Genomic DNA, 27,768 nt, shown 5'->3' on the forward strand with positions numbered 1-27,768 from the left:
CTGAAACTTTCCTAAATGCAATACAAATGACCTCTTGGCCTATTTAAAAACTTTCATCTAAGAAGCCTGAGATGAGTGTATTGAATATTGCACGATGTTGGAAGCCAGAAGCACTATGTTCAAAGCTTTTCACACCTCTAAATTTTCACTGCTTTTTTGCGATCTTACTTATTCATATATTTACATACCAACTTTTACCAGTGCCTACTTTGTATGATATACTGGAAATCCTGGGAGATAAGAGAATAAAAAATAAAAATGATAGATAATTTACCTTCAGAGGGTTAACTAATGGTCAACCATGGTTGATGAAATGGATATATAATTAACTATATTCAGAGGAGAAAAATGAGGGCCACAAGAGAAACTGTTATTGTAAAAGAATATTAGATACATTGTGAAGAAAGAGAAGAGATGGTATTTCTTAGATGAATTTATATTTGAGTTGGGTATTAAAGGATGGGTAGGTACTTTACTCATAAACAGAAATGAAGAAACCACAAATGGTCAGTATATGTGAGCATATACACAAGAGTATAAAAGCAAGAGCCTGCAAGGAGAGAGATCAGTAAGTGTGAAAGACTGAAGTAGAATAAAGCTAAAATATAAAGACTAAACTGTGTCATTAAGGTTCTAAAGTCTCAGGACAGGTATTTGTGGATTTTTTTTCTGATGACTTTTGCTTCCTTAATATTAGATCCCATTTTTCTACATGGAGAATCAGAAGTTGAAAATGAAGCCATACTATATAGTACCACATTACACTGATGTACTCCCATATAACCCCAATATTCATGCATGAAAATTCTTTGACTCTGAACTTGATCTTATTTTATTATTTCTATAAAAATCAAACTTTTTACATGAAGTTTGTTCATCCTGAGGGATACCTGTAGTTCTGTGAGGAGTCACTAGCTCCAAATATTGCATTTAGTTTAAACTATAGCTGTAGATTAATTGTCCTTATTGGCTTGTAAAAACAAATATGAAATATGATGGAAACTACTATAGTAGTTTTTTATGCTATTATTTTGTATATATATATTTGTATATATATATGTTTGTATATACATTTGTATATATTTTGAAAGTCAATCCAATTTAACTGTTTCTCTACTTTCATACTAAATTTATCTTACTCTCTAACATGCAGCTAGTGGGGAATATGTTAGAAATAAATGTAAAAAAAGAGCAATTAATTTTATCTTTATAGGAAACAAGTCTATAGAAACACTATTTACTTACAGCTTAACAATGTAGTAATACCAGAAAACAAAAGTTCAGTATATAGATGAAGGCTAATGGACATTTTAAATGTATATAACCCTCAATTGCTATTCTAACTATAGTGAAATTGATTCATCAGTAAAAATGAATCTGTATAGCCATCTCTGGATAGGATTTTCAAGTGGTAACAAGATAGAATAACCAGTCACCAGAGAAATACAAATTAGCAGAATTGCTAATAATGATTATATTACAAAGTCCATTAAATTTTATAAGTCTCTTAAAATTTATGTAGGATGTGGGAATAAATTTTAATTAACACTGATCTCCAATTTCATATAAAAAAAATACAGATGTGGTATTGAAGTATAAATACCAAGACTCAGCTGAAAAGAATACCCTGAAAATGTAGTGACACTAACAGCAGAGGAAAGGCCAGGTGGCACTATTACAAACCTATATTGTCACTTATTCCAAACCTTTCTCATTATGATCAACAAATTGATGTATATCTTGTCTTAACTAAAACCTGGTGCTTCTTTGAACACATTGCTTCTCCTGAAGTCCTCCCTAGTGACAAGTACTTATCCTTCTTCATAGGCTGCAATATTTCTAACTACTGGCGCCTTTTTTTTTTGGACTAGTTCTCTTCTGTTTTTACTTAAAAGTTTAAATTATTTATTATAACTATTATTATTATTTTTGCAGCTTCCAACTTCTGGCTATGCCAACATATACTTCTGTTTTTTTTTTTTCCCTTTCCTCTTATCATCTGATGACTTCATGGCCATTGACTCATTCACTGAAGTCTTTAGGAGCTGGCTTTGTCTTATTTTCAATTCTCAATTTTACTGTAATCTGATGAGACTTACATATTCATTAAGAAGACCTAACCAACTGCTTCATAACTCCAAAATGTACATATCTCCAACTACCCTCATATTTATTCTTTTCATCCATTCTATTGTACTTGCTCCAATGGTTAGGTCTTCAAATTTGCTGATAGTGAAATAGCCCCACCTCACAATCTTGAGTTTCAATGTCATACAATTTCAATGACATTGAAACCTCTCACCCCTCCAACTCCCTAAATATGCTTTGGGACAATGTGATATAGTTTTCCAATTTTTGAATTTTTTCTACATTCTCCTAGTCTATCAGTTCCTGTCTGGACATCTCTTCCTTCTTCTCTAGCATTGATATTTACATAAGCATCCTTAATTTCTTTCTACTGTTATTTTCCTAACAGCCTCTCCCATGGAAATTCCCATCCTCCACAAATGCTACAATCTGACTTCTGTAACTATGCTTGGATTGGCTCAGTGCTGCTAGAAAAGATCACACTACTCTCCCATGCAGGTGTCTCTTGGAATTGTCCCTCCATTGGATCTCCTGAACTATTCATCAGCCCTTTAATTTGTTCTTGGTCAGCTACTTTTCTGATTCTCTTCAGCAATTATTCCAAATCTTCGAATCAAATCTCTAATTCAATTTCCAAACTCTTATATTCTGTCTCTTATGTGTTTGAGAAAATTAAGGCCATTAGGTAGTGACAACTTCCCAACTCCCAGTCTCATCCATTTTAGGAGAATCTATGCAAAACTTTCTTTTAAAATTCTATGAGTATTTCTCCTAAACAATTGATGTATCTGTTTCACAGGAAACAAAACGTTGTAGCTTATTGTATGTTCTCTTTACCTACCTTATAAAGAAAAGTTCATAGTCAAAACCTATTCATTCCATTCAATTTCTTGAACTACAGGATATGAAAATTATGTTACATATAATGATTGACATTTTCAGTTTTGCTTCTTTTTTTAAGAATTTCTTTTTCTATGTCTATTTTACTATAATTTTGAGTTCTGTAACTTTTTGTTAAAATTCCTCCAAATTATATATGCTGCTAAGTCTTAACATAGTTTTCATATTTTATTGTGCAGACTTTTAGAATTTGACCCCATTGCTCTCCTCTTCCTGAAATGCCTTTTCCTCTGAGCTTTTGTGATTGTATACTCCTTTAATTTTCTATGCATCTCTCTGGTCACCTCCGTTTTTTTCTGTGAGCTTTCTGTATGCCTCTTTTATGTTGGTATTTTCCAGGATCCCATCCTAACCAACCCCACCCCCGGCCTTTTTTTTTTTTTTTAACTCTCTTTTGTTGGTGCATTTTAATTTCATGGCTTCAAGAAGCATCAGTATATTAATGACTTCCAAATCTGTATTTCCAGTCCAGATCTTTTTCTTAATCATCTGCTGGATCTAGCCATTCCTGTTCTGTCCGACTTCTTGTCCATCCTGGAGACACACTAAGCTCAATACATAAAATTAAGGGGCCCCTTGGTGGTTCAGTTGATTAAGCATCTGCCTTCAGCTCTGCTCATTCTAAAATGAATGCATCTGAAAATGAAGGCATCTGAAAAAAACATCCTCAAAAATGCTTTAACAGCTAATGCAGAGTAATTCTATGTAGCTGTTTCTTTTAAGAACTTTCTATGAGTCCCTTCTCTTTAACATTGTAGTGATGGTTTTAGCCAGGTCAATTAGACAAGAAAAGGAAATAAAAGGCATTCAGATTGGAAGGAATGTTATTCACCGATGATCTCTTATATAGGATATCCTAAGGAATTAACAAAAAGACCTTTTAAACTAATAAATGAAACACAATAAGGCTATAGGATACAAGATCAACATATTCATATAAATCGTATTTCTATATAGTAGCAAAGAACAGCACTGAAAGGAAATTAATAAAATAGTTCCATTTATAATAGCACCCAAAAACACTTAGAATAAATGTAACAAAAGAGGGGTAAGATGTGTACACTGAAAACAATAAAATATCATTGAAAGAAAGTTAAGAAAATAAATGGAACAGCTCATGTTCATAGATTAGAATACAATATTTTAAAAATGATAACAGTTCCGAAATTGATCTAATTAAACAAATCCCTTTCAAAATCCTGGCTGTTCCCAGCCACCTCCCCCCCGCCCCAAAAACTGACAAGCTGACTATAAAATCCATTAGGAAATATAAGCAACCCCAAAGAAAGGATAGATTGCATCATAACCAGCTGGGCTATTTGTTGTAAAAACGCAAATTCCTGGGCTCCTCCCCAAAACTGCCAAATCAAAATTCTAAAAGTGTTGTTTACATATTTTTTCTAAAGTTCCCTTTTCATGCACAATCATAAAACAGGAGAAATTACTCATTCTTGTACGATTTCAGTAGTACTAACTAGAAGATAGCCTAATGAGAAAGAAAAAGCAGAAGAAAACACAGCAATACAAGAGTGGGAAAGCATAGTCAATCAGTATGCCCGATGGATGAGTTTGCCCTGAAACAGACTTCCAGAAGACTGAAAGACTCAGTTTGATCTACGGAGTACTGATATTAGTCACCTCAATTTTGGAAACATCTGCAAAATGATAGAAATTTATGTTGAGCTGTTTGTTCTGCTAGTGGTTAATTGCAGAACCAGTGATTTCTTGAGCTCACGATAATAAAGACAAATCATCAGCGTACTAGAAGATGCTTATTTTCCTGTTGGCTACGTACTATGGGAAGGAGTATAAATTACCCCTTCCTCCAACTGGCTAGCAAAAAAGCCCAGACAAAGTCAGCAGGTAGATGTGACAGAACCAGGATGAGAGGCCAGATATTTCAGATGTCTCATCCACAATTACTTTTATGAGACATGCTATTTCTCCTTTAAAAGTCTGCGACATGGGCATAAATATGCTGTATGCATCAAATTACATTATATAATCATGAAGTGTTCCACTTCAATCTATAACTCTGATCTACATGTTAGTAGCAATAAATATTTCATTAACAATTATTCTGTTTGCCATTCTAAAGATTATAAGATTATCTATACAATTTAGATGGCTCAAGTTTCTTAAGATGTTTTTCATGAATTTTTGAATAGATGCCAAACTTCTCTTAAAAAATGTCCCTACCTTAAGAATACTCTCTTGAAAAAGAAATTCTAATTCTCTAGCATTTAGAGACATGCCTGAGAACTAAAAATTTATAGAGAACAAATTTCTTGAATTTTTTCTTTTGTCTTATAGTCCTAGAACAAAACCTAGAGGAAAAGAGGAGTCTACCAATATTGTTGGTTTTGATAATATTACATTTTTCAGTATTTGTTTTTTCTATCTTCTTTCATTGCAGATTTATTTAAGATCCCCTCCTCTCTGTGTCCAATTCCTTCCTCAAATGTGCTTGTGAATTTGTTTAGGTATATTGATAACATTTTTGGGGTATGAAGCTATCCTTAAATGTCCGCTCACACGAGGCTAAGACACTGCTTCACTCTCAGGCTTAGATAATTAGAAATGCTTAATTTCATTTCTATCCCCAGTTTTTAGTACAGTGATTGAGAAATTTTCTAAATAAGTATTGGCTGAATAAATGATTTCTCCTTACCTTTGAACTCTGAACATTTTTTTTTCTGAGCCAGCTTACCATATGTACATGGTATATAATTGGCAAATGTAAATAGATATAAAATTTAGAACATGCACACATATATGCAGACTAAAAAAAATATTTTAAATGACTAATATAATTTTGGATTTTCTAGATTACAAAAAAAACCATTAATGATATAGGGACATTAACCTGACTTATATTCATGTATGTAAATGTAAATATCTAAATATGAATATATTACTTATTAACTTTGAAAAAATATTATATTCAAAAATTTAATGAACCATTTTTTGAATTTACATTTTCCTACTCATTTTTTACTTGTATGTTCAGAAGACTTACTCTAATGTGACTACTACCCCAAAACAGCATAATTCTGTATCATGCAATGAAATTCAATTACTGTAATGAAAACAGCAACTATAATGGATTTGATACATTGGAGTCCCTGTATTAGTTTTACATTCCAGCATTGCTAGAAGTAAAAAAATTTTTTCCTTTATAAAACTTGGATTACTAGTAAAAGGCATACACTGTCAATGGTGTATTATAAAATAAGATTATTTCCAATAATTTTATATAAGTGCATAAGCTGTTTTCAGTATTTAAACAATCTATGATTGTGTTCATTAACTACCAAAACAAAATATTACTGGGCATACTCAGACACATTTCCTCTAATAAAGACTGTTCATTTCATTCTAATGGAAGCAATTTCAAGATCTTATATTGCAGTAATTAGTGACACCAAAAGTTTCCTACAAAGTAATTGCAGTTGATACCTCCCGTCATCTGATAGAATCTATATTCCCTAGAGACATCTACCTGGCCCCATTTAGAGTTTCATAAGGATTATATAGTTACTTAAGCAGACTACAGTGCCCTGATTACTCAGATTGCTAGGAATATACCATATTTCTTTTTTCCTTGCAAAATAATATACTCTTTCCCTAAAGGAAATGATGAAGAAAGTAACAAATTAAAAACTGAGAACTTAAAGTTATAATCTTCTCCAAACCTTTGCCCACCAAGCCTGGTCTGTTAGACTTTTGGCTCCACGCAAACACCAATGGGCTCGGGTGTTCTCTATACAGTATACAGAAAGACAACAGTAGAGACCTGGAATTTGCTCTGCTTTTGAAAGAAAGGAAGCTCTTCCAAGGAAACCCCAAAAGCTTTTTTCTGTGAATTAATGATGAAATTATTCTATGTCAACAAATCAGAAAAATGGTCTTTATTGCAGAATCACTGTAATTACTGAAAGTTAGATAAGTGATGAAGATAGATTTGCAATTACTAGTATAGACTCAAATCACATAACATGCCAAAACCTGAGATGCCTTTTAGGTTGGCTATCTGTTATACAGAAACTTTCACAGATCACAGATATAGTAATATACCAATCTGAGACTAAAAGTGATATGTCATAGTCTAAACCACTGAATTGTATACTGACGGGGTAAACATCTGTCCCAATTATCTTTCTCATTAGTTATGAATAAGTACACACTGAGATTGGGGTTAGATATAATAAAGCAAAGTCTGGCTTATACTAGGGTATGTTTATCAAGCCAGCTATGTACTAACACAAAATCAAATTCTGGATTGACTAGAAATCCAAATTCCTCCCAAATGGACATGATGGGTAATTCTGTCTCTGAGAAATATAAAGAAACCTCATCTCCTCAGGCGGAAAGATGAAGTCTACTGCACACTTGGGCCGATGTGCCTTTCAGTATAGAGCTATAAAGAAAGAAGCTTCATGCTTACTTGGTGCCTGTGTTATGAAAATGAAAACATAGTTATTTTTATACTTTGCTGTTTATGTTTTTACCCTTTCTTTCCCATTCTAAGTTCCTTCTCTGGCAGTTTCTCTAGGTGACTGAATTTTTCAAGGGAACTAACCTGACAGGTTTGCATTCTAACGAACCCTGGGGCATCTATCCTTTTCTGAGTAACAGAGTACTACTGCCCCTGATTCGCAATCTTCCTCAGTACTCAAAACTGGGCGAGAACCCACCAAAAACTAAGAGACAAGGGAGCCACAGACTGAATAAAGCTTACTTTTTGCTAGCTATTTTGCCACTCATTTTAAGAGTAAATCTCCAGTGTATAATATTTTTTATGAAGTAGGTTAAATTTTCTCAGGCTCTTCAGAAGCTCATTTTAAAAATTTTGACTCTACAAATGGAGAAGTTAGGCAGCAATTAACACTAAGGGGACTGAGGGAAATTTACATTGGAATCAGTGAGTCATAATGAAAATCAAACAAATCAGGCCCTCAGAGCTAGTAGACATAAATTAAAGACTGTTTCATAAGTCAGTCAGATTGATGGTACTTTGCCAATATATGAACTAGTTGTATTAGAAGCTAAATAGAAAAAAAAATACAAGAAAATAAACCAAATGTAAACGGCAAAATAGTTTTTAGGATTAAGAAAAAGGACTACATGACTAATGGGAAATGTCTACACAAATGAGCAAATTTTACCTGTCATCATCTTGTGAAAATCGTCCTTGCAAATCCTCTTTATTCCACTGTTCTTTTTCTTTCCCTTGCTCAGGTATATCTTGTGCTTTTTCCTCGTCTCCTGATTCTCTGTTTTTCTCCTGATCACATGTTTTTGTGATCTCTGTCCCTTTCTCATTCTCATTAAGTTTTTCTTCCTTTACCTCTTCCTTCTCATGAACTATCTCTTCGTGCTTATCCCCTTCTTGCCCTCCCTCTTCTATTCCCTTTGGCCTTTTGAAAGCAACACAGATCGAAGGCATGCAAATAAACACAAACAAGAAAGAAAAAGTCAAGAAAAAAATGCACATGAAATTAAACAGAAATGTAATGAAAACTCCTAAAACAAAAATTCTATCTCTTAAATGTTGACTACTTTTTTCCCCAGTGTATAGCAGAAGAAGCACTATACAAGCAATAATTGGCATTGTTTTCAGATCACATTTTCCTGTCACAAAGTTGCATGGAAAAAACTTATAGTCTCCATTACATATGTTTTCTGATGTAATGGGAAGTAAAAAAAAAAAAAAAAAAGTTTAGGTGCCCATAAAATCTACAAGTCAGATGATGAGTGAAAATTATACTAACATATATTACATTTATACATTTTTTTGAAAAGCTGAGGACTTTTTTCATGCATTTCTAAAAGTTTTGGGAGAATGGACGAGCATTAATATTTTTATGTATTCTCAATCACTGAAGTATATTATGCTAGGGAAAAAAAAACCCTTCAAACTATTATTTTTCATATTTCTTGGAACATTAACAAATTCAAGTCTTCACTTAGCCATCATTTTAATTTCAGATAAGACAGAATAATAACAGAATTACTTTTTAAAGTAGCAAACATGAAAAAATAACCCATGATAGGATTTCAAGTAGTCTAGTAAGAAAATTTTGTTCTATGGAACTTTTCTGTGCAAGTAGTTTGAATACAGATGAAAGTATAATAAAAAATGATATGTTCAGAACTTCTTATTGCCTTAACAACACGTATTAACTATTTCAAAATCCAGGATTTTAGGTTTATCCAAAGAAAAATCAAAGACCTCCTAAAATATGTTTAGAAGAATTTCCTGCGAAAGTCCCTTTACTCACCTGATTTTCTTGTTTCCTCTTGGCCGTTCTGATTGGACAGACATGTAGCTCGTGCTGCTGAAACGAGAAGCACTACTAGTCCTTGAAACCGCAGATATATCACTTACATCACTGTCCGAAGATTTAGTGGAAATATTATCTGCCCCTCTATGAGGATCCCATCCTGATCGATACTGTTAACACAGATTGACAAACATGCAGAGGTTGTCAGTATTATCACACAAAACAATCATTAGCTTCTCCTATTTCAGCACTTTAATTGTCCACAGAGGATACTGCAAAACCCCACTCAGTGGCATATAAAACAAAAGTGAATGGCAATTATCCTAAAAGAAAAATTCAATTTATATGAAACCCTTGTTTTTAGCAAAGGCAATTAGAGCATTTTCACCACACCCCAGTGAAGGCCATTACAACAGTTTCACAATAGCAATGGCCCCAGGGAAGAACATTCAGGTAAAATCTGGGAAATGAACATAATATAAGGCAGTAGAATTGTTTGATTTCTGTATAGGATTTGAGGAAAAAAAAGTACGATAAGGTTGCCATTTTAACTTATAAAGACCATTTTAGTAGCCATCAATGCTCTCCTGTAATCCATTATGCTTCACTGAAAACCTAGAGATAATATAAAATCTAATTATTAAAACACTAACTCTTTTAAAGAAAAGTCAAGAAAAAAGAGAGTTTAATTTTTGCATGGTTCCTGGAATTTTGATGAATCCTAGAAATACTAGAAAAAGTCATTATTATTTAAAATAGTTCAAATTTCCTGGAATTGAAGTAATCAAATAGTTATCTGGCACAGCCAGCCTGCAGGGTGTTCTGGGTGGTCAAATATTCTGATAAGTTGCAAACCATCATGAATGTTTTAAGCTCGTGACACGTGGGATGTAAAAATGAAGAGATTTTGGAGTCTGGAAAACCTGGAGTAAGAAAAACTCCTCCTAGCTGGGTAAACTTTAGCAAATTATTTGACCTGTTTATAAAATAATAGGGATAATAATATCTTCCTTGCAGGGTTGTTTTGAAAATTAGAAATAATATGTATCTGCTATCTAATACTATACATAAATAATTATGATTGTATCATTACTACCTGATGGCTACTTGTGGGCTAAGAGAATATCTGCTAATAGATATTTCTTTATTTATATGCATTTTGAACATAATGTTGAAGCATTCTTATTTGGTCGATTTTGCAATGATGATTTTTCTAATCACACATACTACCAAATTTCACAAAGCCCTAGAAAGATGATTATCTTATACAAACAACTTACTGTGACTTGAAGAAACTTTACCTAATAAGCCATCCTGTAAGAATAACAATTCACTGCAAATATTAGGTAGATATAAACATTCTGGCTAAGATAATTTGAATAGCATTAGAGTACAGTGTAAACATTAAATCAGATTAAAATATCTGTCCCCTCCTCCCCAGTATCTTTCAGTGTCTACTTATATATTTTTGAGTTAATGACTGATTCTTTTCTTCAAATATAAAATAAAGGGTTTTTTTAAAGGCTTCATAAATGTTGATAATCAAATCCTTAATCTAGAAATATACATTCAAATTAGGTGAGGAATTGGTCTTTCTTACTTCATTTTAACTTTCCACTTTGTTGGATAAATCCAAGCATCAAAAAGAATACATTTAAGTTCTACAAAAACTGCTGCCTTTTTTAAAGGAAATACCTAAATTAATAGACCCTTCATGTTGATTTTAAAGGTAAATTATTTATTTACCGTGAATTTATTGACAGCATTTAGTTCGTGATATTCTTTTTCAAACTGAAGTCACTTTGAAATATTAAAAACAACTTAAAGTGACTTATGTCTTCAGCCGTTGTGTAGAACAACATTTCAATGGGTGGATCCAACATTATCTAACTCAGCCAGGATATGAAAAATGTCCTTAAAGCAAATGAAAAACCCTAAGTTTTAACTGTAAGAGGTAGTAAGAAATAATAATGTAACCAGAGTACATGCTTTGGGGAGAGATGAATTGTTGGTCAGAATCCTTGCTACATAAAATTATTAGGTTTGTAATCTCAGGCCAATTGTTTCCTTACGTCCCAGTTTTCTATCTGTTAAAACATGGATAACAACCGTACCCATCTCCTAGGTTTGCTGCAAGGATTAAATAAGATAATGTACGCAACAAAGCACTTAGCACAACATCGACATATAACAAGTGTTTAATGAATGACAAATGACAATGACAATGACGATGATGATGATCCCATAGTAGTTGAACACTGGTTTAGTATCAATTCCAGGTAGATCTTTACCAAAAAAAATACTAGGTAGAAATACCCCAAAATAAATACATTTATTTTAAGCAACAAGAAAAAGAAAACAATTTTTACATATCTCCAAGAGATTCATTTCAGAAAATGTGTTTATAAAGCAAACTTAATAATATTAAACCAAACTTTTCCACTGACTCCTTCTCTGTCCTCAGGTGTCACTCTCCCCATTTGACCAGGTTCCTCCACATCCTGTTATTTTACGGAGAACTACTGACTATTTATTTTACTATTTTTACTATTTTACTATTTATTTTATGGAGAACTACTGACTCCCAGCCACAGAGTGAGAAGTAGCTTTAACTCATCAGGAAATATAGGATCCTTCTTAGCTGACACAGAATATGCCACATTTTTAATATCTGTCTCTGGTACTTTATTTCAATATCCAAAGCCAGCTGGTTATCTGTATATCCTGTGTTACCCTGATTGGTTCTTGTTTGATTGCTATGCCTTCATTTCTGGGTCCTAAATCTTGACTTTTATATTTCACTAGTTAGGATTCTGACTTTGTCTTTGTCTTTTTGAATTGTTGTGACTTTTAATCCTATTGCTGTGACTCATAGTATATACAGGCCAATTTAAGGCTTAAGATTTTTTTTTAAACACACAAAATGTACATTGCACATATCTTTGGCTAAGACTTCTTAGATAATTGAGTTTGCGGAGCTAAAATTTTGGTTTTGCAAAATTTAGGGAAAGATAAGATTCCACATATATAGTTTTATAGAATTCAAGACATACTATCTCTTGTTAAAGGATGTGTGCGTGTGTGTGTGTGTGTGTGTGTGTGTGTAAGTTTGTTCATGTTTATTTGTCAAACCCTCTACTAGCATATAAGCTCCTAAAGGCCAGGACAATATCTTTCTTAATTTTGTAACTCTCTTAGCACCTAAGAGTCAAAGATTTAATTTGATTTCACTTAAACTCTGAGGCTTAGTATTTTTGTACCAGTAAGATAAGGATAAATCGCATTGTAAGGATTCTTGCAAGGAGTAAGAGACATGATACATTTAAAATACCCAGTAGTGTGCTTAGTTCACAGCAACTGCTCATTTCTAGTGCCTAAAGCAGAAAGTCATTAAATAAAAAGACACTGAGTGGAAAAGTTTATATAAAGAAAGACTACAAATAAGCTAACAGCTCAAGTTTGATGATGATTCTAGTGCCTTCTCAAGGTTTGTATTAAGAACATTTCTCTGTCTCCTCCTAAGTAACTAAGTATGTTTACCTTTAGGGTATAGCTTGAGTTTCCATTACAATTTTACACATGATACACAGAATGAGAAATATAGAAAGTGAGAAATAATAAAAAAAATCTTTTTATAAATGGAACTTCAAAAGAACATATTTTGAATATACTTAGAATATAACATCTTCATATACACAACTGCAAAAAAAACCCCAAAATCAAAGTAATGAATGACCTAATATTAGAGTTGACTTTTAAAACAATTCATTTTTAAAGAATTTCTTAAATGTATTTTTTTCTTTTCCTAAATTATGGTAAACAAAAGTTTCTAGTTTAACAGTGAGATAGCAGCCACTAAATTATTATGGTACGAAGGTAGTTATGAATGCAAATAAGCTCATTTACTTAAAAATGGTTGATGCTGTCTTGGCACCATAAGTAAAAAACATTTTCAACAATTAGCATGTATTAGTTTACAGCTGACAGATCAACAATGGATGATATCCTCACCATTCTCTTTAATGGAACAAAAACAAAGAAGATTTATTGCATAGGATTATATGATCTCAGCTGAAAATTGGGCCCTGATTGGAGATCATTAAAATCTTGGAAGAGAGTAAGGAAGCCTTTCCCGACAGCATTTTGATGTTTTGTACATTACTATTAAGTAGATCATGAACTAGAAAAATTTACAGGAAATTATTATTCTTCAGGATGTTCCAGACTCTAAAGAGTTCTTAAGTGGCCTAGAAAAGTTAATGTTGTCTCTGTTCATCTGACAATAGTGGAAAGTAACAGCATATCATCAAGGCTCTATTAAAAGGAGAATTATTATTAAAATTTTGGAATAATATTCCTGAGAAAAAAGTAAATTCAAATTTCTAAAATAAGATTTTCATTTCTCTAGCATTCTCATTTGAAGCTCTCAGATTAGGCAATTTCCCTGCTTGATTTCTCTACCAGCATTTCAGCAACTCAGGTTGTTTGAGTTTTGTACATGAACTTCTAAAACAAGACATGGGAATGGGATTATGAGTTCCCTTGAACATTGCTATCTTTGACATTAAATTTCACCAGAAAACTGCAATTTGGCAATCTAGGTCAAGACTTGGTTATTGCAAAGTACCAGTCAGGGGAAAAGTCCAAGTTTGAAGAAAAATAAGTTTTATGTGACTGAGAAATACTTGCAGGAATATTCATGTCACATTCAGAGAGAAAACACAATGAATAGATCATAAGATTGGGAAAAACATAGGGCACACATAATGATGGTAAAGGAGAAGCTGAAGTTCTGGACAGGGCTCTGGACACCAGTCGAGGGGTGTGGAGGACATAAGAGCAGAGAAGGGGGACTCTTGTCACTGTGGTCAATGAAGATCGCTCTCATTTTTGCTAACCTATTTTTACAGTATTTCAGATCATAATTTGAAGAGTCCTGTTGTCTTTTGATAGTACCACAAGTGCAGACTCTCCCTTTGAGGAGCTACTTTCCGATGACTTCCCCTCTGTCCTAGCCAAGGTTCTTATCAGGGCTTGATAGGAATGTTGCACTGTGTGAAAATCTGTTAGAGATCATTTTGTTTAGGTAGGATCCTAAAGAGGTTATTGTGTGATAAGGTCTCTACCTGAGAGGGAGAAGAGAGTGAGAAAGGCTACAGAAAACTGAGGGCTAATTTAGGATTTAGTCTTAAAAACAATATTCTGCAAATGAAATCCCTGCTAGAAAACTCTTTCTTAATTCCCTCAAGAAGAGTTAGTCACTGCCCAGAGTCTTCCTAAACTACTTTATTCATGCCTTTCTTACAATTTTACCATGTATCTCTTTCTCACATCCATCCATCTATCTATCTATCTATCTATCTATCTATCTATCTATCTATCCTGCCTAGATTATAAATTCCCTGAGAATAATGTCTGTCTTATTTATTTTAGTATGTATTCCCATTATCTAGACCCTTGCCTGGCAGGTAATAGGAACTCAGTAAATGTTTAATGAGTTGAAACGCAGGGAATGGTTGTTTTATCTGGACTTTATATGGTAGTATTATCTCTAGGATGAAGCATTAAGTCAGAGGATAAAATACTGTGCAGATAGCCGAATAGTTTAGTCATGTAATTCTTTTATTCCCCATGGTGGGTATAGGCAGTAGTGTGATGACATGTTTAACAAATAGTGCCCAAGGGGAAAAAGTTCTGATTTACAGAGTTTGCTAATTTCTGAGGAATAAATACTCCCCTCATGGCTGATTTCAAGTTACCAGATGGTCACCAAATGCAGACATGGTATATACTACCAAGCACAGGGTTTAGAAATATGTGCACTGCTTGTAGGATTCACTGAGATTCATCAGGAGACAATGAGTGAAGGACAATAAGATGCCAGATCTGTAAGTTATTCAACCAGGGAAACCTTGTGAAAGATAGAATATCAAGAACAGCGTAAGGGCAAAAAAAAAAAAAAAAAAAAAAAAAAAAACCTGTTACTAGTAGAAATGGTAGCCATTACCCTATTGGCCAAGACTTACTAAAGAGCCAACTGTCTTTTGGTTTGAGGGAAACTTGTAAGATTAAAAATGTTTCCTGGAGAATTTGTAAGGGAGAAATCATTGCTAGTAATCAATTCTGACTCTCACAAAGGCTTGGCTCTGTGGAACCTCCATGTCTATTAGCAATCAGCGGCTCTCATCATCTGTTACTTATTTTCACCAAAGTCTCACAATTTTTAGAAAGGGAAATGCCAGTTCTGTGATGAAATTCCAGATCTGCTGATCTCAGGTCGTGACAGAACTCATTCTTTTGCTCTTAGCAAATGCTCTTAACCACTTTCTCCTCAGAATCCAGAACTCTTCACTCATTCTAGTCTATTGTTTACTGAAACTGTTCTCAAAAACAAACAGAAAACACCAAGAATATCCTAATTTACCAGCCGGTAGTGTCTTCAGTTCTTTCTTGATGTTGTTGTTCCATCTAATATTGAAGTCCTCTCTCCTTCTGAAACGTTTCCATGAATAGCTTCTCAGATAATGTCACCCGTGGTTTCTCCTCTGGCTCTCTCACTGTCCCTTCTTAAACTCTTCTGCCAGTTTCACCTTCTCTGACCTGATTTTAAATTATATTTTCCCCAAATTTCAATCAATAGTCCACTTTTCTTTTCACTACGCATATCCCTCCCCCCCACCCCGGGATGATCTGATCCTTCATTTGTCCATTTCCACTGCTATGTAATGACAAATAAATCCTTATCATCTGCTCTCACCAACCCCCAACATCAGCCTTGGATTACCAGGTGTTCACAGGGCATGTACCACATGTTGTTTTTCAGGTATATCACATTCAACATGGCCAAAACCAAATTTATTCTCTTTCACCTCAAACCAGCTATTCTTATGACTCGTATATTCCCTGAATTATTTAATAGGCTCAGTATTGAACTAAAACATAGAAAATTTGTGTTACCTTTGACTTTCTCCTTCTTCAATCTTCTCCACTCTAATTAGTCAAGAAATATCACTTACTCATTTAATGGTAACAAATATCTAGGTATTTGGCTACGAGGGGTGTAGGAATAGGTCTTTGGTCTTTCCTGTTGGTAATTCAAGCCTACGACTCCTATTCCTTGGTCACAGGTGCGGCTGAATGCCTACCCATATTCTTTCTCCTTTTTTGTTCTTACTCAAAGACTTTAGAATCCGGAGTTATTTTAGGAGTCTAACAATGACAACAAACAAGAACAAAACAAAATGACTTCATTTTCCATTTTTCATTTTCCATTTTCCATTTAGCCAGGGTGATCAACTGACCTGAGTGTGATCTCTGTGACGTAAGCAGGAACCGGGGAGGTGGGGGTTGGTGAGAGCAATTACTCCCAGCTGACTCAGCTGGGATGGCCATTTGCCTCCCCTCTTTGTTTTTCTTTCTAACTGGCATTTAAACATGGGCCTACGGGTACAGTCATCATTCTGTGACAATAAGCATGAGTGTCCTACTCTAAGAACAGGGAGCAGGAAGAGAAGCTCTAAGAATAGGAAGCTTGGTTCCTTAAACAGCAGGAGCAGCCCTGAGCTGCTGTTTGGATTTCTTATTTGTGGGGAAAAAAATTTTTTTATTCAGATAATTTTGCTAGGTTTTTTTTTTTCTTTTAATACCATGAACATGTGAATACAAACCTGAATGATATACCACTTATCCTAATCTGGGTCAGAAAAAATTTTTTCTGACTTCATGGTATAAAGGCACATTCTTTAACTAACAATATTGATAACCTCTATAATGCGGTCATCTAATTTTGATGGTGAGGGGCCATGTATCATAGTGACCCTGGGCTACAGAGTTAAAATACATGGATGTGTACTGCTTTCCCTCCTACTGGAGCAGTGCAAACTGGCGCAAGCCTCTTCACTTCTCTGAGCCTGAGGTGAGCTTTAAATGAGGTCGCAGGTCTTGACACATAGTAAGTATTTATAATAACAATTAGGCATAGTCTGTGATGAAATGAAAGAAGCTCCAGACTGGGTTACTCAGATTTCATCAGCATTCAGCTATCATCTCAAACATTTTCTCTTGGCTAAAAAAAAACTTGGAAAGAGCTATGAAAACTTTATAAGTAAGTCCTAATTCCATATCTCACTAAAATAAAAAGGCATTGTTCTTGGACACCTATTTACTTAGGAGTAGGATAACACCAAACCTGACTTGGAAATCTATGTTTTTTATTCTCAAACCTATTAATCTGGGTTTTACTTTTCATAACTATGCTTATACTTGGCATCAAAGAGAGTTAAACCAATTCATGACTGTAACATTAATAATTATTAAAATGTGGATGTTCCAACAAACATCCAAATATTTTATATATTGTTTTCTTTTCACAATGCCTAAGACAGCTATTATTTTCTAAATTTATAGATAATATGTGTTAACACTTAGCTATCTCTTGATTTAGATGTATTCACATAAGGTAATTTCTTTTATTTTTATGGTGTTATTATTCAGTAATATCTCAAACAAATGTCATTTGAAATTTCTGCCTCAATGAAGAAGTGTTCTCAAAGTCTGTTCTTCCCAGACCATTAAATATATTAATGGCAATATCTCATTGTGATACACACATTTCATTTATAGCCAAGCTGACAGAGGAGAGAACAGAATGCCTGCTGCCAGTGCAAAGCAACACACCGAAACTTCTCCAAAAGACAGGAGAGAGTCAGTGTTAAAGCACAGGTACCATTATTGTGACCAAATGCTTCTCCAAACCCTCAGAGAGGAAACCTGAAAGATCTAGCTAGAATTCAGTAATATCACAAAGAAGCTCTCCTTGGCCACAGGAACCCCTTATACTTGACCCCTTGTGAACATCTTTAAATATTCCATGGTTTATTACATGACTTTTGTATTTTTGAGGGGATATTTATAACTTGTATTAGGACATGGGGTAGGGACAAAACAGATACTAAGAGGCAAGCTAGCATTTTAAAAGCTGCAGCAGAAATAAAATATGAGAACATAGCATCAGGACTGAGGTCCTAGGAATGTGAAGCTGGCAGAAACACAACAGCATTTAATGGACTCGGGATATGGAGAGGGCTCCTTTTCAAATCTTAGTACCTTAGGAAGCACTAGAGTAACTCAAAGTACTTGGATTTAAGAGAATTGGGGCTAAATCACAGTCCAAATAACCACGAAGTATTATAAACTTGAAAGGGTCTGAGAATTGCCACAATCCATTAAATTCAGGAATAGGGCAGAGGTAACTACGTTCTGTTGAAAATCTGGAAGTGGCCCACTGCTCTCATTCGTCATGTGACAAGACAGAGCAGCATCAGTTGTGTGTGCATTAAGACCATTTTGGATGGAGGCAACCGTCAAAACACGGCAAGGCATTACATTTACTTCTTGTTTAGACTATAGCAGTAGCCTCTGCATAGGACGTCTTGTCTTTAATCTCCCTTTCAAAGTTTACCACTAGAATTAATGTGTGTTCATAGTGGCGACTTCTTCAAAGATCTTCAAAGCCCATGGTTATAATGAAGAACATTCTGGATTTTAAACCAAGTGATTCAAAGCCCTGTGTTATCTGGCCCAAGCCAACTTTTCTATTCCTATATCCTAATATGTAACCTGATCTGTTGTGTATTTCCATTCTCAAGAACGACTTGCTGTTCCTTAAATATACAGCTTTTGCTCTCACGCTTCTGCAACTCTGCTTAAGCTCCTCCTCTGCGTGATATGTCCTTCCCCTCATGTATTATTCTATGACATGGTTCCAGATTTCTCCAAGCCAAATGAATATTTCTCTTCTTAGGTTTCCTTTGCATGGTTCAGTTTTATTACATCAGTTAACACAGCCTATTTTGTAAGAGTAGCACTGATGTACCTGTTGTGTCCCTGATTAACTTATGAACTCCTAGACTGGAAGGAATTTTGCCTGCCTGCCTGTCTCCCTTCTTCCATCCCTCCTTCCTTCTTCTGCTTTCAAACTCTCTTTCCTTATTCCCTCCTTTTCTCCCTTCCTTCCTGCATTCACTTAGTCTTTCATTTTATTGCTCCTCATTTGATTGCTCCCCTGGAAATTTTTTGGTCTTTTAATGTTGCAACCAGAAACCAGAATTACAGCAGATCAACTTCAGAGACACACCAGGCATGCAGTTCTGAGTTGCAGAAAATAAAAAGCTACTAACTGTCCCCTGAGATTATGTTCAGACACACAGAAGAGGACTCATTTATAACCATCCTTGGTTTAAGAAAAAAGTCCAGGATGTGATATGGTGAGTGCCGTGAAATGTGTAAGCCTCACGATTCACAGACCTGTACCCTTGGAGCAAATAATACTTTATATATTAATAAAAGTAATTAATAAAAAAAGAAAAGTCCAGGAAAGTTATTTGGTGCTAAAACTTACTTATTGTTATTCACTCATCACTGAGTCATTAAAAAGAAATCACAGTATTTTAAAGCTGAAAGTGATCTCAGAGAGAATATAGTCTAGCTTCTTAATTTTATAGATGAGAAACTTAAGAAACAGAGAAGTGAATTGACTAAGCTTGTATGATTCATTAATATTGAAGTCTTTCAATTTCTTTTCATTAAAAAAGTGTTTCATTAAAAAATAATTTCATGTTTAATGGGAGATTAGGCAAGCATATGTAAAACCTAAGTCATTTCTTTTTAAAAATTCATATTTTTAAGTATACTTCAGAATAAAGATTTTCTTCCTTTTCTGAATTTTAAAACTCTACCTAAAACAACCTGCATAATCAGAATACAAAAACTACAACTGGATGTATCTTAAACAAATAAAGCTTGAAAGTAATTAAAAAAACAAACTAACTTGAATAAAAATATAAAGATGTTTTATGTCCCATTGAAATAACTCTTTTACATTCCATTTAAAATTCAGGTCAGCTTTTTTGGAGGGGGTTTGGGGGTAGACAGAAAATGGTAATGGGTTTAAGAAGTAACATATTCTTACATGATTCTACCTTGAAGACTAGTAGCTTTGCTATAAATATGCCTGGTCATGAAAAGGGCCAATCAGAAAAATCACAGCCATTTTCTTTGTTAGTTAGGAAGTTATATTGAACTAGTGTATTTTGGTTCATCCATGACAATGAAGTTCAAATGTAAGGTTTTTCTTTTATTACTCCGTGTCACATACATAATAGATAATAAAAATAAATGTTATTACTGGGCATATCCATGAGCCAGGTCAAGTTCTAGACCCTCTAAAACAACATTTCTACCTCTCGAAGTTATCAACAGCCAAAAGTTCCTCTTCTTATAGGTTATATTATTTCCAGACTAGAGTATTACTTGGCAATCTTCAAAACCGATGAAATAGAAATATTCAAAGTTCCATATTTAGGAAAACAGAAAATTTATTTTGCTAATAATATCTGTAATTCTTCCAGTTGAGGAAAAATGACAACAACAATTTTTATGCTCATGAACAAGCTGTTACCTAATAAAATTGTAGACATGTTCAAATTCTAATTGGCCAAATTAGATTGAAAGTACAGGTACAGACAGCTCCATGCTGCTTTACTTGACTGACTGCCTAATGGACTAAAGGTTTTGAATTATGTGTCAATTCTAACCTAGTTATCAATTATTTCATGTGAAGTAATAGGCTAAAATATTATACCTATAAATTTATTCACTATCATAATTAATATGCCATCAATTAATTTTAACGTACATAGATTCAATCCTTTTTAAGAATATATCTAATAGAGAGCCTGGCCCTGATCAGAGATTGCTGAATCACTTAGATGAAGAAAAGGAAATATTGAAAATCTACTTCAAACTTCATTTAAATAGTAGGCCATAAGATTAAATGATTTGCTTAATTAATGATGAGGTTGCCCCAAACCCAACTGTTAATGCATAGTGGGTTTTTCTTTTCCCAGTGCAGCCTTCGAAGTACCATGTATTTGTATAATACTTAATAGATTACCAGATTCCCTCAATTTTTGCACAGAAAAAAAGCTGGGTTGTGAAGAACTAACAACTGGGCAGTTTTTCCAAAGTCTTATCACATAAATGGTAGAATAAAAGTTAAAGCCCAAATCTTCTAATTTTTTCTCATTATCCTTTCTACTGTGAGTAACTTTTAGACACAAACCAATAATCACATGCCTGTTACAAAATTTGCTTGTGACTCTCACGCAATAATTTAGCCATACCCCATTCTGGGGTTAATATCCTGTCCATACCTTGGTACAAAATACTTGGCATTCACCTCCTCTAAAGCCTTTTCCAAACATATACCATCCCTGACACTCTAGCTTCTTCTCACATGGATGCCCATAATCTAGAAAAATATCCCCTTGAGTGCTTATTATAGTGAAAGCAAAGCCTTCTGACCCATATCATTCATCTCCTGTCCTCCTTATAAGGTATACTAGTTGTCAGCAAGCCAGCAACTCTGGAGGCCTGATGAAAGCAAAGGTGAATGAATGAGTTTATTTTGGGGGGGGGGGAGGTAAAAGAGAAATGTTTTTCCTCTGTATTCTAAGGCAGTATACTAAAAGAAATTATGATCTTGGCAATGGCACCTGTCATTCATAGACTGACCTGTTTAGCAGCAAGTTGTTGAATACAAATTACTTAAAATTCTTTTGTCAGTTTTTAGCAACATTAGAATTACTAAAAAGGGAGAAATTACAGTTTCTTCTGTAATTTTATCGTGTTCTATAATATATAAATTGATCTCAGTAATCTCAAATGATTTCTTCATAATTAAAAAATATTCTCTTCATATTTCTTGGCCTGACATGTGGTTAGATAGTATTAGGTAGCAATTCACAAATATATGTAAAGAAAACAGACCCATAGATTGAATGTCAGAATAAAGTTATGACCAAGAAAACCATATTGAATTTTAAATGTAGTTTTATCACTAAGAAAAATAATTTAAAAAATGAACTTGTTGTCACAAAAACAAAATATCTCATCTCCGAGGATGTGATATTGTAGTTGATGAAATAGAAAAAAATGATGAAAATTTTAAAAAATCATAAAGCTTGAAACAAAATAGCTATATTTAGTTACTTGTCTTAAAATTTCTATTTGTATTATAATCAAGTATGATTTTATAAGGCAGCAAAGTTATTTTAAAAGGCCGCTGATTATTTTGATTATTGAACCATTTGATTATTTGAACCATTAAATACTATTTAATGGTTCAACTGTATATCCCCCGAATTCATATACTGTAGTCCTAATTCCTAGTAACTCAGAATACGACTGTATTTGTGGGCTTTTAAAGAAATAAGGTAAAATGAGCTCATATGGCCAGGCTCTAATCCAATATATAGGGGGATGACCATGTAAACATATAGCAAGAAAGTAGCCATCTGCAGTCAAGGAAAGGGGTCTCAAAATAATTTCATCTTGGACCTCAGGCCTCCAGAACTTTGAGAAAGTTAATTTCTTTTTTATTTTTTTTAAGTTACCTAGTCTGTGGCATTTGTTATGACAATCCTACACAACTAATACAAGATGTTAAGGAAAAAAGGAACCTCAAGTTAGAAACTTTTGAATTCAAAGATTAACCACACATAAAAATATCACATTTCTAAAATTCCATTAAAATTATTTACCATTAAGTTTTAACTGTAGATCTTTTACATAAAGTGAGTTATATTTCTATCTATGGGATAAGCAAGAAATGAATAGTTGTTGCTTCTATCAGCTAAAATTTGGAAAAGAGAAATTCTATTTTGGCTCAGAGTTCTAGGGTGTGTGCATGTGTGTGTACATGTGTACTGATAATTTTATGTGCAAAATTATTTATCTCTCTCTCTTTAAACTAAAACTGAATTACAACCAACTTACTAGGGAGTAGAAATTGTAAGAAAAATAATTTTGGGTAGATAAATATTTGACTAAACTAGTAAAAATAATACAACCTTAATCAATTTTTAGACTTTTAACATTATCATTAATTTTTATATTTTTCCTCCTTTTCCACCCACATATTTTTAGGATTACCTTAAAGATATGCTTATCTCTACCTGGTATATTACCAAAGGCAACAAATACAGACCTGAACGCCCAAGAACTTTGCTAAGAACAAGTAATCTGTTGGAAATGATTCTTCTTTTTCTTCTTCCCCATCATTACCAATATCATATCACAGCTAACATGTATGTATTTCTTACTATATTCCAAACTCTGTTTAAGAGTTCTACATGTATATAAATAGAATTAATCTTGAAAACAGTCCTATGAGTTAGGTACTATTATTAGCACATCTTCTGGAACAAGAAACCTAGGCACAAGGATGTTAACGAAGTTGCCCAAGGTAATACAAATAATGACAGGTAGGATTGGAGTCCAGGCAATTTGGTTTTGGAGTTCAAACTTTTAATACACTCTGCAGCCTATATGTAATCATAATCGCTAAAAAATAAAAATAAAATTAAAATTAAAATTAAATTTAAAAAATAAAAATAAATAAAATAAAAATAAAAATAAAAAATAATTGAAAAGTGACTAACAAAACTGGCTTTATCTCTCCATTACAGCAATCAAGACTTCACACATTGTGCTGTGATCATGGCTGCTATTATAGTTCTAGGCAATGCACCCCATTAGCATGAAGGTGTACTTCCAATGGCCCCTTCTCCCTCGATGATGCATTGATCATCCCTTTACTTATTTCAAAGGTAAAGGAAGAAATATATATAGAAATTGTTTAGTTACTTTTAAATTCTAGTTTGGTGGACATTTAATATAATATAAGTGAGAAATCTATCCCCACAGACATGAATAAGAAATAGAAGAGGGAAAAATAGGACATGAAGTCTTTTACAATATGATTTTATCTGGTTCCTTTTTCATTTCAATCTCCAACTTTCTTTTCATTAGGTTTATATATTTATATATATATATATATATATAATTTGTCAATTTTGTAGGTTAAGCGGAAAGTTTTTTTGTTCAAGCCTTGGTAAGATTACCACTAATATCTCTTGTATTTGTAACGCCATATTAAATGGTTGCTCTTACTTACTAGCTTAATAATCTATATTTTTAAATCTTGTTTTATTTCTCTCTGTAAATATACTTGGAAAAGGAACAACCAGAGAGTGATTGTAAAAAAGTACACAGCAGGTGACTACTAAGAGGCTTGGAGGCTAGTCTGGACTGGGCAAGCAGCCAGACAGTCCAGAAGGGTGTGGTCTGGTTTGGGGCCAGGAAGCAAACTACAGTGCGGGTACTTGGACAAAATGTATTCTCAAGAGGTGGAGGAGAGAGAGAGCAGCACCCAGGACTCAGCACATTTTCTCAGAGACTTGGTGACTAAGTTTGGCAGTTAAGAATGCTTCTAGGTATGTTGGCTAATCAAATTTAAATTAAAAAAAAAAAAAAAGAATGCTTCTGGGTAAAGTAACTTGTCCGTTTTTCTTCCTAGGCTTGCATATTAGCCACTTTCAGTCAATTCCTTAAGTTTCTCTTGGGATTTCGCTACACACCTTGAAGCTAGGTCTAACCAGAAGGTTAGAGAGGGTTAGAGAAATAGTGTGCTTCAATGAAGAAATCTAAGTGCAGCCACTGGCATTCTTGATATGGCCTCTTCATCAGGAGGTGGTAAGATTTCCTGACCAAGCTTGGGATGGAAACCACAGGTAAGTAATCTTAATTCTGATTTTTACAAATGAAATGTTCCATATTTGGCCAGACGAAGCCTTGCAGGAATTTTCTGAACATCCAAATCCTCCCTCTGTTCAAGAAACAATAAACTGCTTCTTCCAAGAAAGGACGCTTCATTACGCCTGTTGGGACATTTTAACTTATTCCTGAAGGGCTTTGCAGGGTAGAGACTGAGTTACTGAGATCACGCCTATTAGAATTCTCCTGCTCTATTTATCAGATGATTCCATCTGACTAACACTGGCATGATGGGGTCTGTTTCATGTGAATACCAGGTTCTCCTGGGAGCTTGAAAAGGGATTCTGCAGCCGCATTTCCTCCAGTAGGCACAAAGCTGAGCTCAACTGTTCTGTTGCTGGACTGTGTTATATGCTGCCAGCAAATCAACCTGTCTGCTCAGGCCAACAAAATTTGAGCATTTTATTTCAATCACTGCTATAAAATTAAAACAGATCCTTCATTTCTTCACTTCTGCTAAACGCATGTATTTTCATAGTAATTTGTACAAGGCCACTTATCCATGGTTTAAATTTTACTTTTTATAAATTTCATCTTTCAGTGTTCAGATCCTTATACATCACCGCTATTAAGGAGCATTTCCTGTTAAATGCCCATGCACTTTCCAAAGGCCAGCCCCATTTAACATCAGCCTTGGTAACATAATTTCTTAATTTCAGGAATTTAGTTTGTAATTTCCCATCACCCACTATGTTCCAGTCTCTCATTTTTAATCTCCATATCCCTTGAAGATTCATAAATTCTTTCCCCTTAAGTCTTATTTTTCCTTTTAAATCTCTGATGCTTGAATTCTCTGAGAACCTAGAAACCATTCCATGATATTTGAGTTACCCTGAAATCCTTCTTATTAGCTCCCTGATCGCTTTACTATTTCTTTTCAACCTTGTCATTTTAATTTCTGGTATCTATGACTACATCAGCCCTCATTATTCCAAAAATAAAAACCAATCTTATGGGCACCGCGTATTCAACATTTAATCCCTAACGGCTAAGCCATTCGTATACATCATCTCGTTTTACCCTACCACCACCCTAGGGAGCAGGTCTCAAAGCCCAGTGTAATAGATAAAGAAACTGAAAATAAAGGGTCAACCTACCCAAAGTCACCCAGGGGGGTGTTGCCTGACTCCAGGCTGGGTGTCCATTTACTACACTACCCGACATTGATGGACTAGTCACACTGTGAGGCCACTGGAGTCTTCAAGCGCTCCTGTTCACAAACAGCAAACTTATAAACAGCCAATAGGCAGCAACTCCGAACCTGCCCCAGCCTGTCTCCCTCTCCTGGTTCCCCTTTTGGCCTATGTCTTGGAAATCAATTTAAAACACCATAGGCTGGCCTTGACAGTGTATCCTCAGTGTGGAGAAGAGAATAAGCTCTAATAAAGGGAACAGCTTAGTTAACAGTGGGGACCTAGTTGTCAAAAATACTTTAAGTGTGAAATTGTTTTCATTGATATTGTTTGCAATTCCATCAGTGTGAGTTTTAGTTGTATTTACAGATTTAAAAAACTGAAATTATTTCTGTGTGGTTATGTTATTCATATTATAATTTAAATTACTTGAGTTAGGTTGTTTTCCTCTTTGAAATTGGTGAATGCATCCCTAGAGGATAAAAAGCCTGGGAACAAAGTGACAAGAAGTGGGATCAATTGTGCACAATGAATGAAGAAAGACCCTTTTACTCATTTTTACTACACTGTCCTCTGCTCCCTGAACACTAAGTCAGTCTACTGGATTAAGGGTTAAATGCATTAATATAGTCTTTTGGTTCACATTCGAAAAGTTCTGGGCACTTACAGGCTTTCCTACTTAATTCTAGGGAGATAAATAAGAAAACAAAATTATGATATTTATATATAACAGTTATAATAAGAGTAAGATATTTTTGTGGGAACACAAAATTACTTAATTTAAAAAACAGCATTATTTCTACAGAGATAAAAGCTTTGATTTCCAAGTAAATGCTGTACCAATGAACTGTATAGCATTCTTTATGGAAATATTATGGACTACCCTTTTAAAAATATATCTTCCAGGATCATTATAAAATAATAAACATGGCTAAGTAAAAAGAAAATTATTTATTTAAATAAACATTATCAAATTCTCCATATTAATTTTCAGGTATAGTTACACATCAACATTCAATTACTGCTAATTCTTTTAATTAGCAAAGCAGGGTAGTTGTTCTTTGCCGAATTATATTTTGCACTGTTAAATTTAATAGACAAATCACTTTTCCTCTGAACCAATGAAGAGCAGAAAATATTGATTTTATAGGAAAAATCAATGTTGCTCCTTAAATTTCTGTTGAGAATAGAATAGATGAGTTAAGCTGGGATAAAGTGAGGCATGGGGGTATACCAGCTACATAGTTAAATACTTCTTTGAGGGAAAACCCCTTAAGAAATCATCCACTAGTTAAATAGGAATCATGTCTGCACATGTTTTTTATGGCTCTTCTTTGATACAAATTTTCTGTCTTCAAATTTCCTAGTATACTTAAAATATTCTTAGAGAGTAACCTGGTAGTTACTGTTTCTACAGATGTTTTCAAAGTCAGTTACTAAGGAGAGTTTTAAAAACTTAGTAAGAATTGTTTACAACTATCGGTACGGAAAGCTTGAAAAATTCAGGGATATAATGCCATTTAAAATGTGGCTTGTGTAATTAAAAAAAAAACCACTTCCCTAACACTAAATTAGATTCCACCAAAGCTTCTTAATAGCCTTTCTGAAATTTTAGGGAGATAGCTTGGAAGTAGAGTATAGGCTCCGTATGTTTGAGGTTTGGGATTTGGTCTTAGTTATTTTAA

The 27,768-nt window shown here is 34.0% G+C and overlaps 1 protein-coding gene across 49 annotated transcripts in view; it reads right to left on the reverse strand.

Moving 5' to 3' along the window:
- The window catches only part of RIMS2 (regulating synaptic membrane exocytosis 2), a 596,172-nt gene that overhangs the window by 121,035 nt on the left and 447,369 nt on the right, over positions 1 to 27,768 (reverse strand). For 17 of the 49 annotated variants that reach the window (XM_082719284.1, XM_082719281.1, XM_082719285.1 and 14 more), the window contains one exon: positions 9,273 to 9,445. The exons of 18 other annotated variants lie outside the window; for them this stretch is intronic. In XM_082719284.1, the coding sequence (XP_082575410.1) occupies positions 9,273 to 9,445 (173 nt within the window). Of the gene's footprint in view, positions 1 to 8,156; positions 8,409 to 9,272; positions 9,446 to 27,768 lie in introns of all 49 variants that reach the window. 14 more of the 49 variants (XM_082719273.1, XM_082719320.1, XM_082719319.1 and 11 more) reach the window with 1 other exon arrangement.

Source organism: Mustela nivalis (assembly GCF_964662115.1).
Source record: "Mustela nivalis genome assembly, chromosome: 2".
Classification (NCBI taxonomy): domain Eukaryota; kingdom Metazoa; phylum Chordata; class Mammalia; order Carnivora; family Mustelidae; genus Mustela; species Mustela nivalis.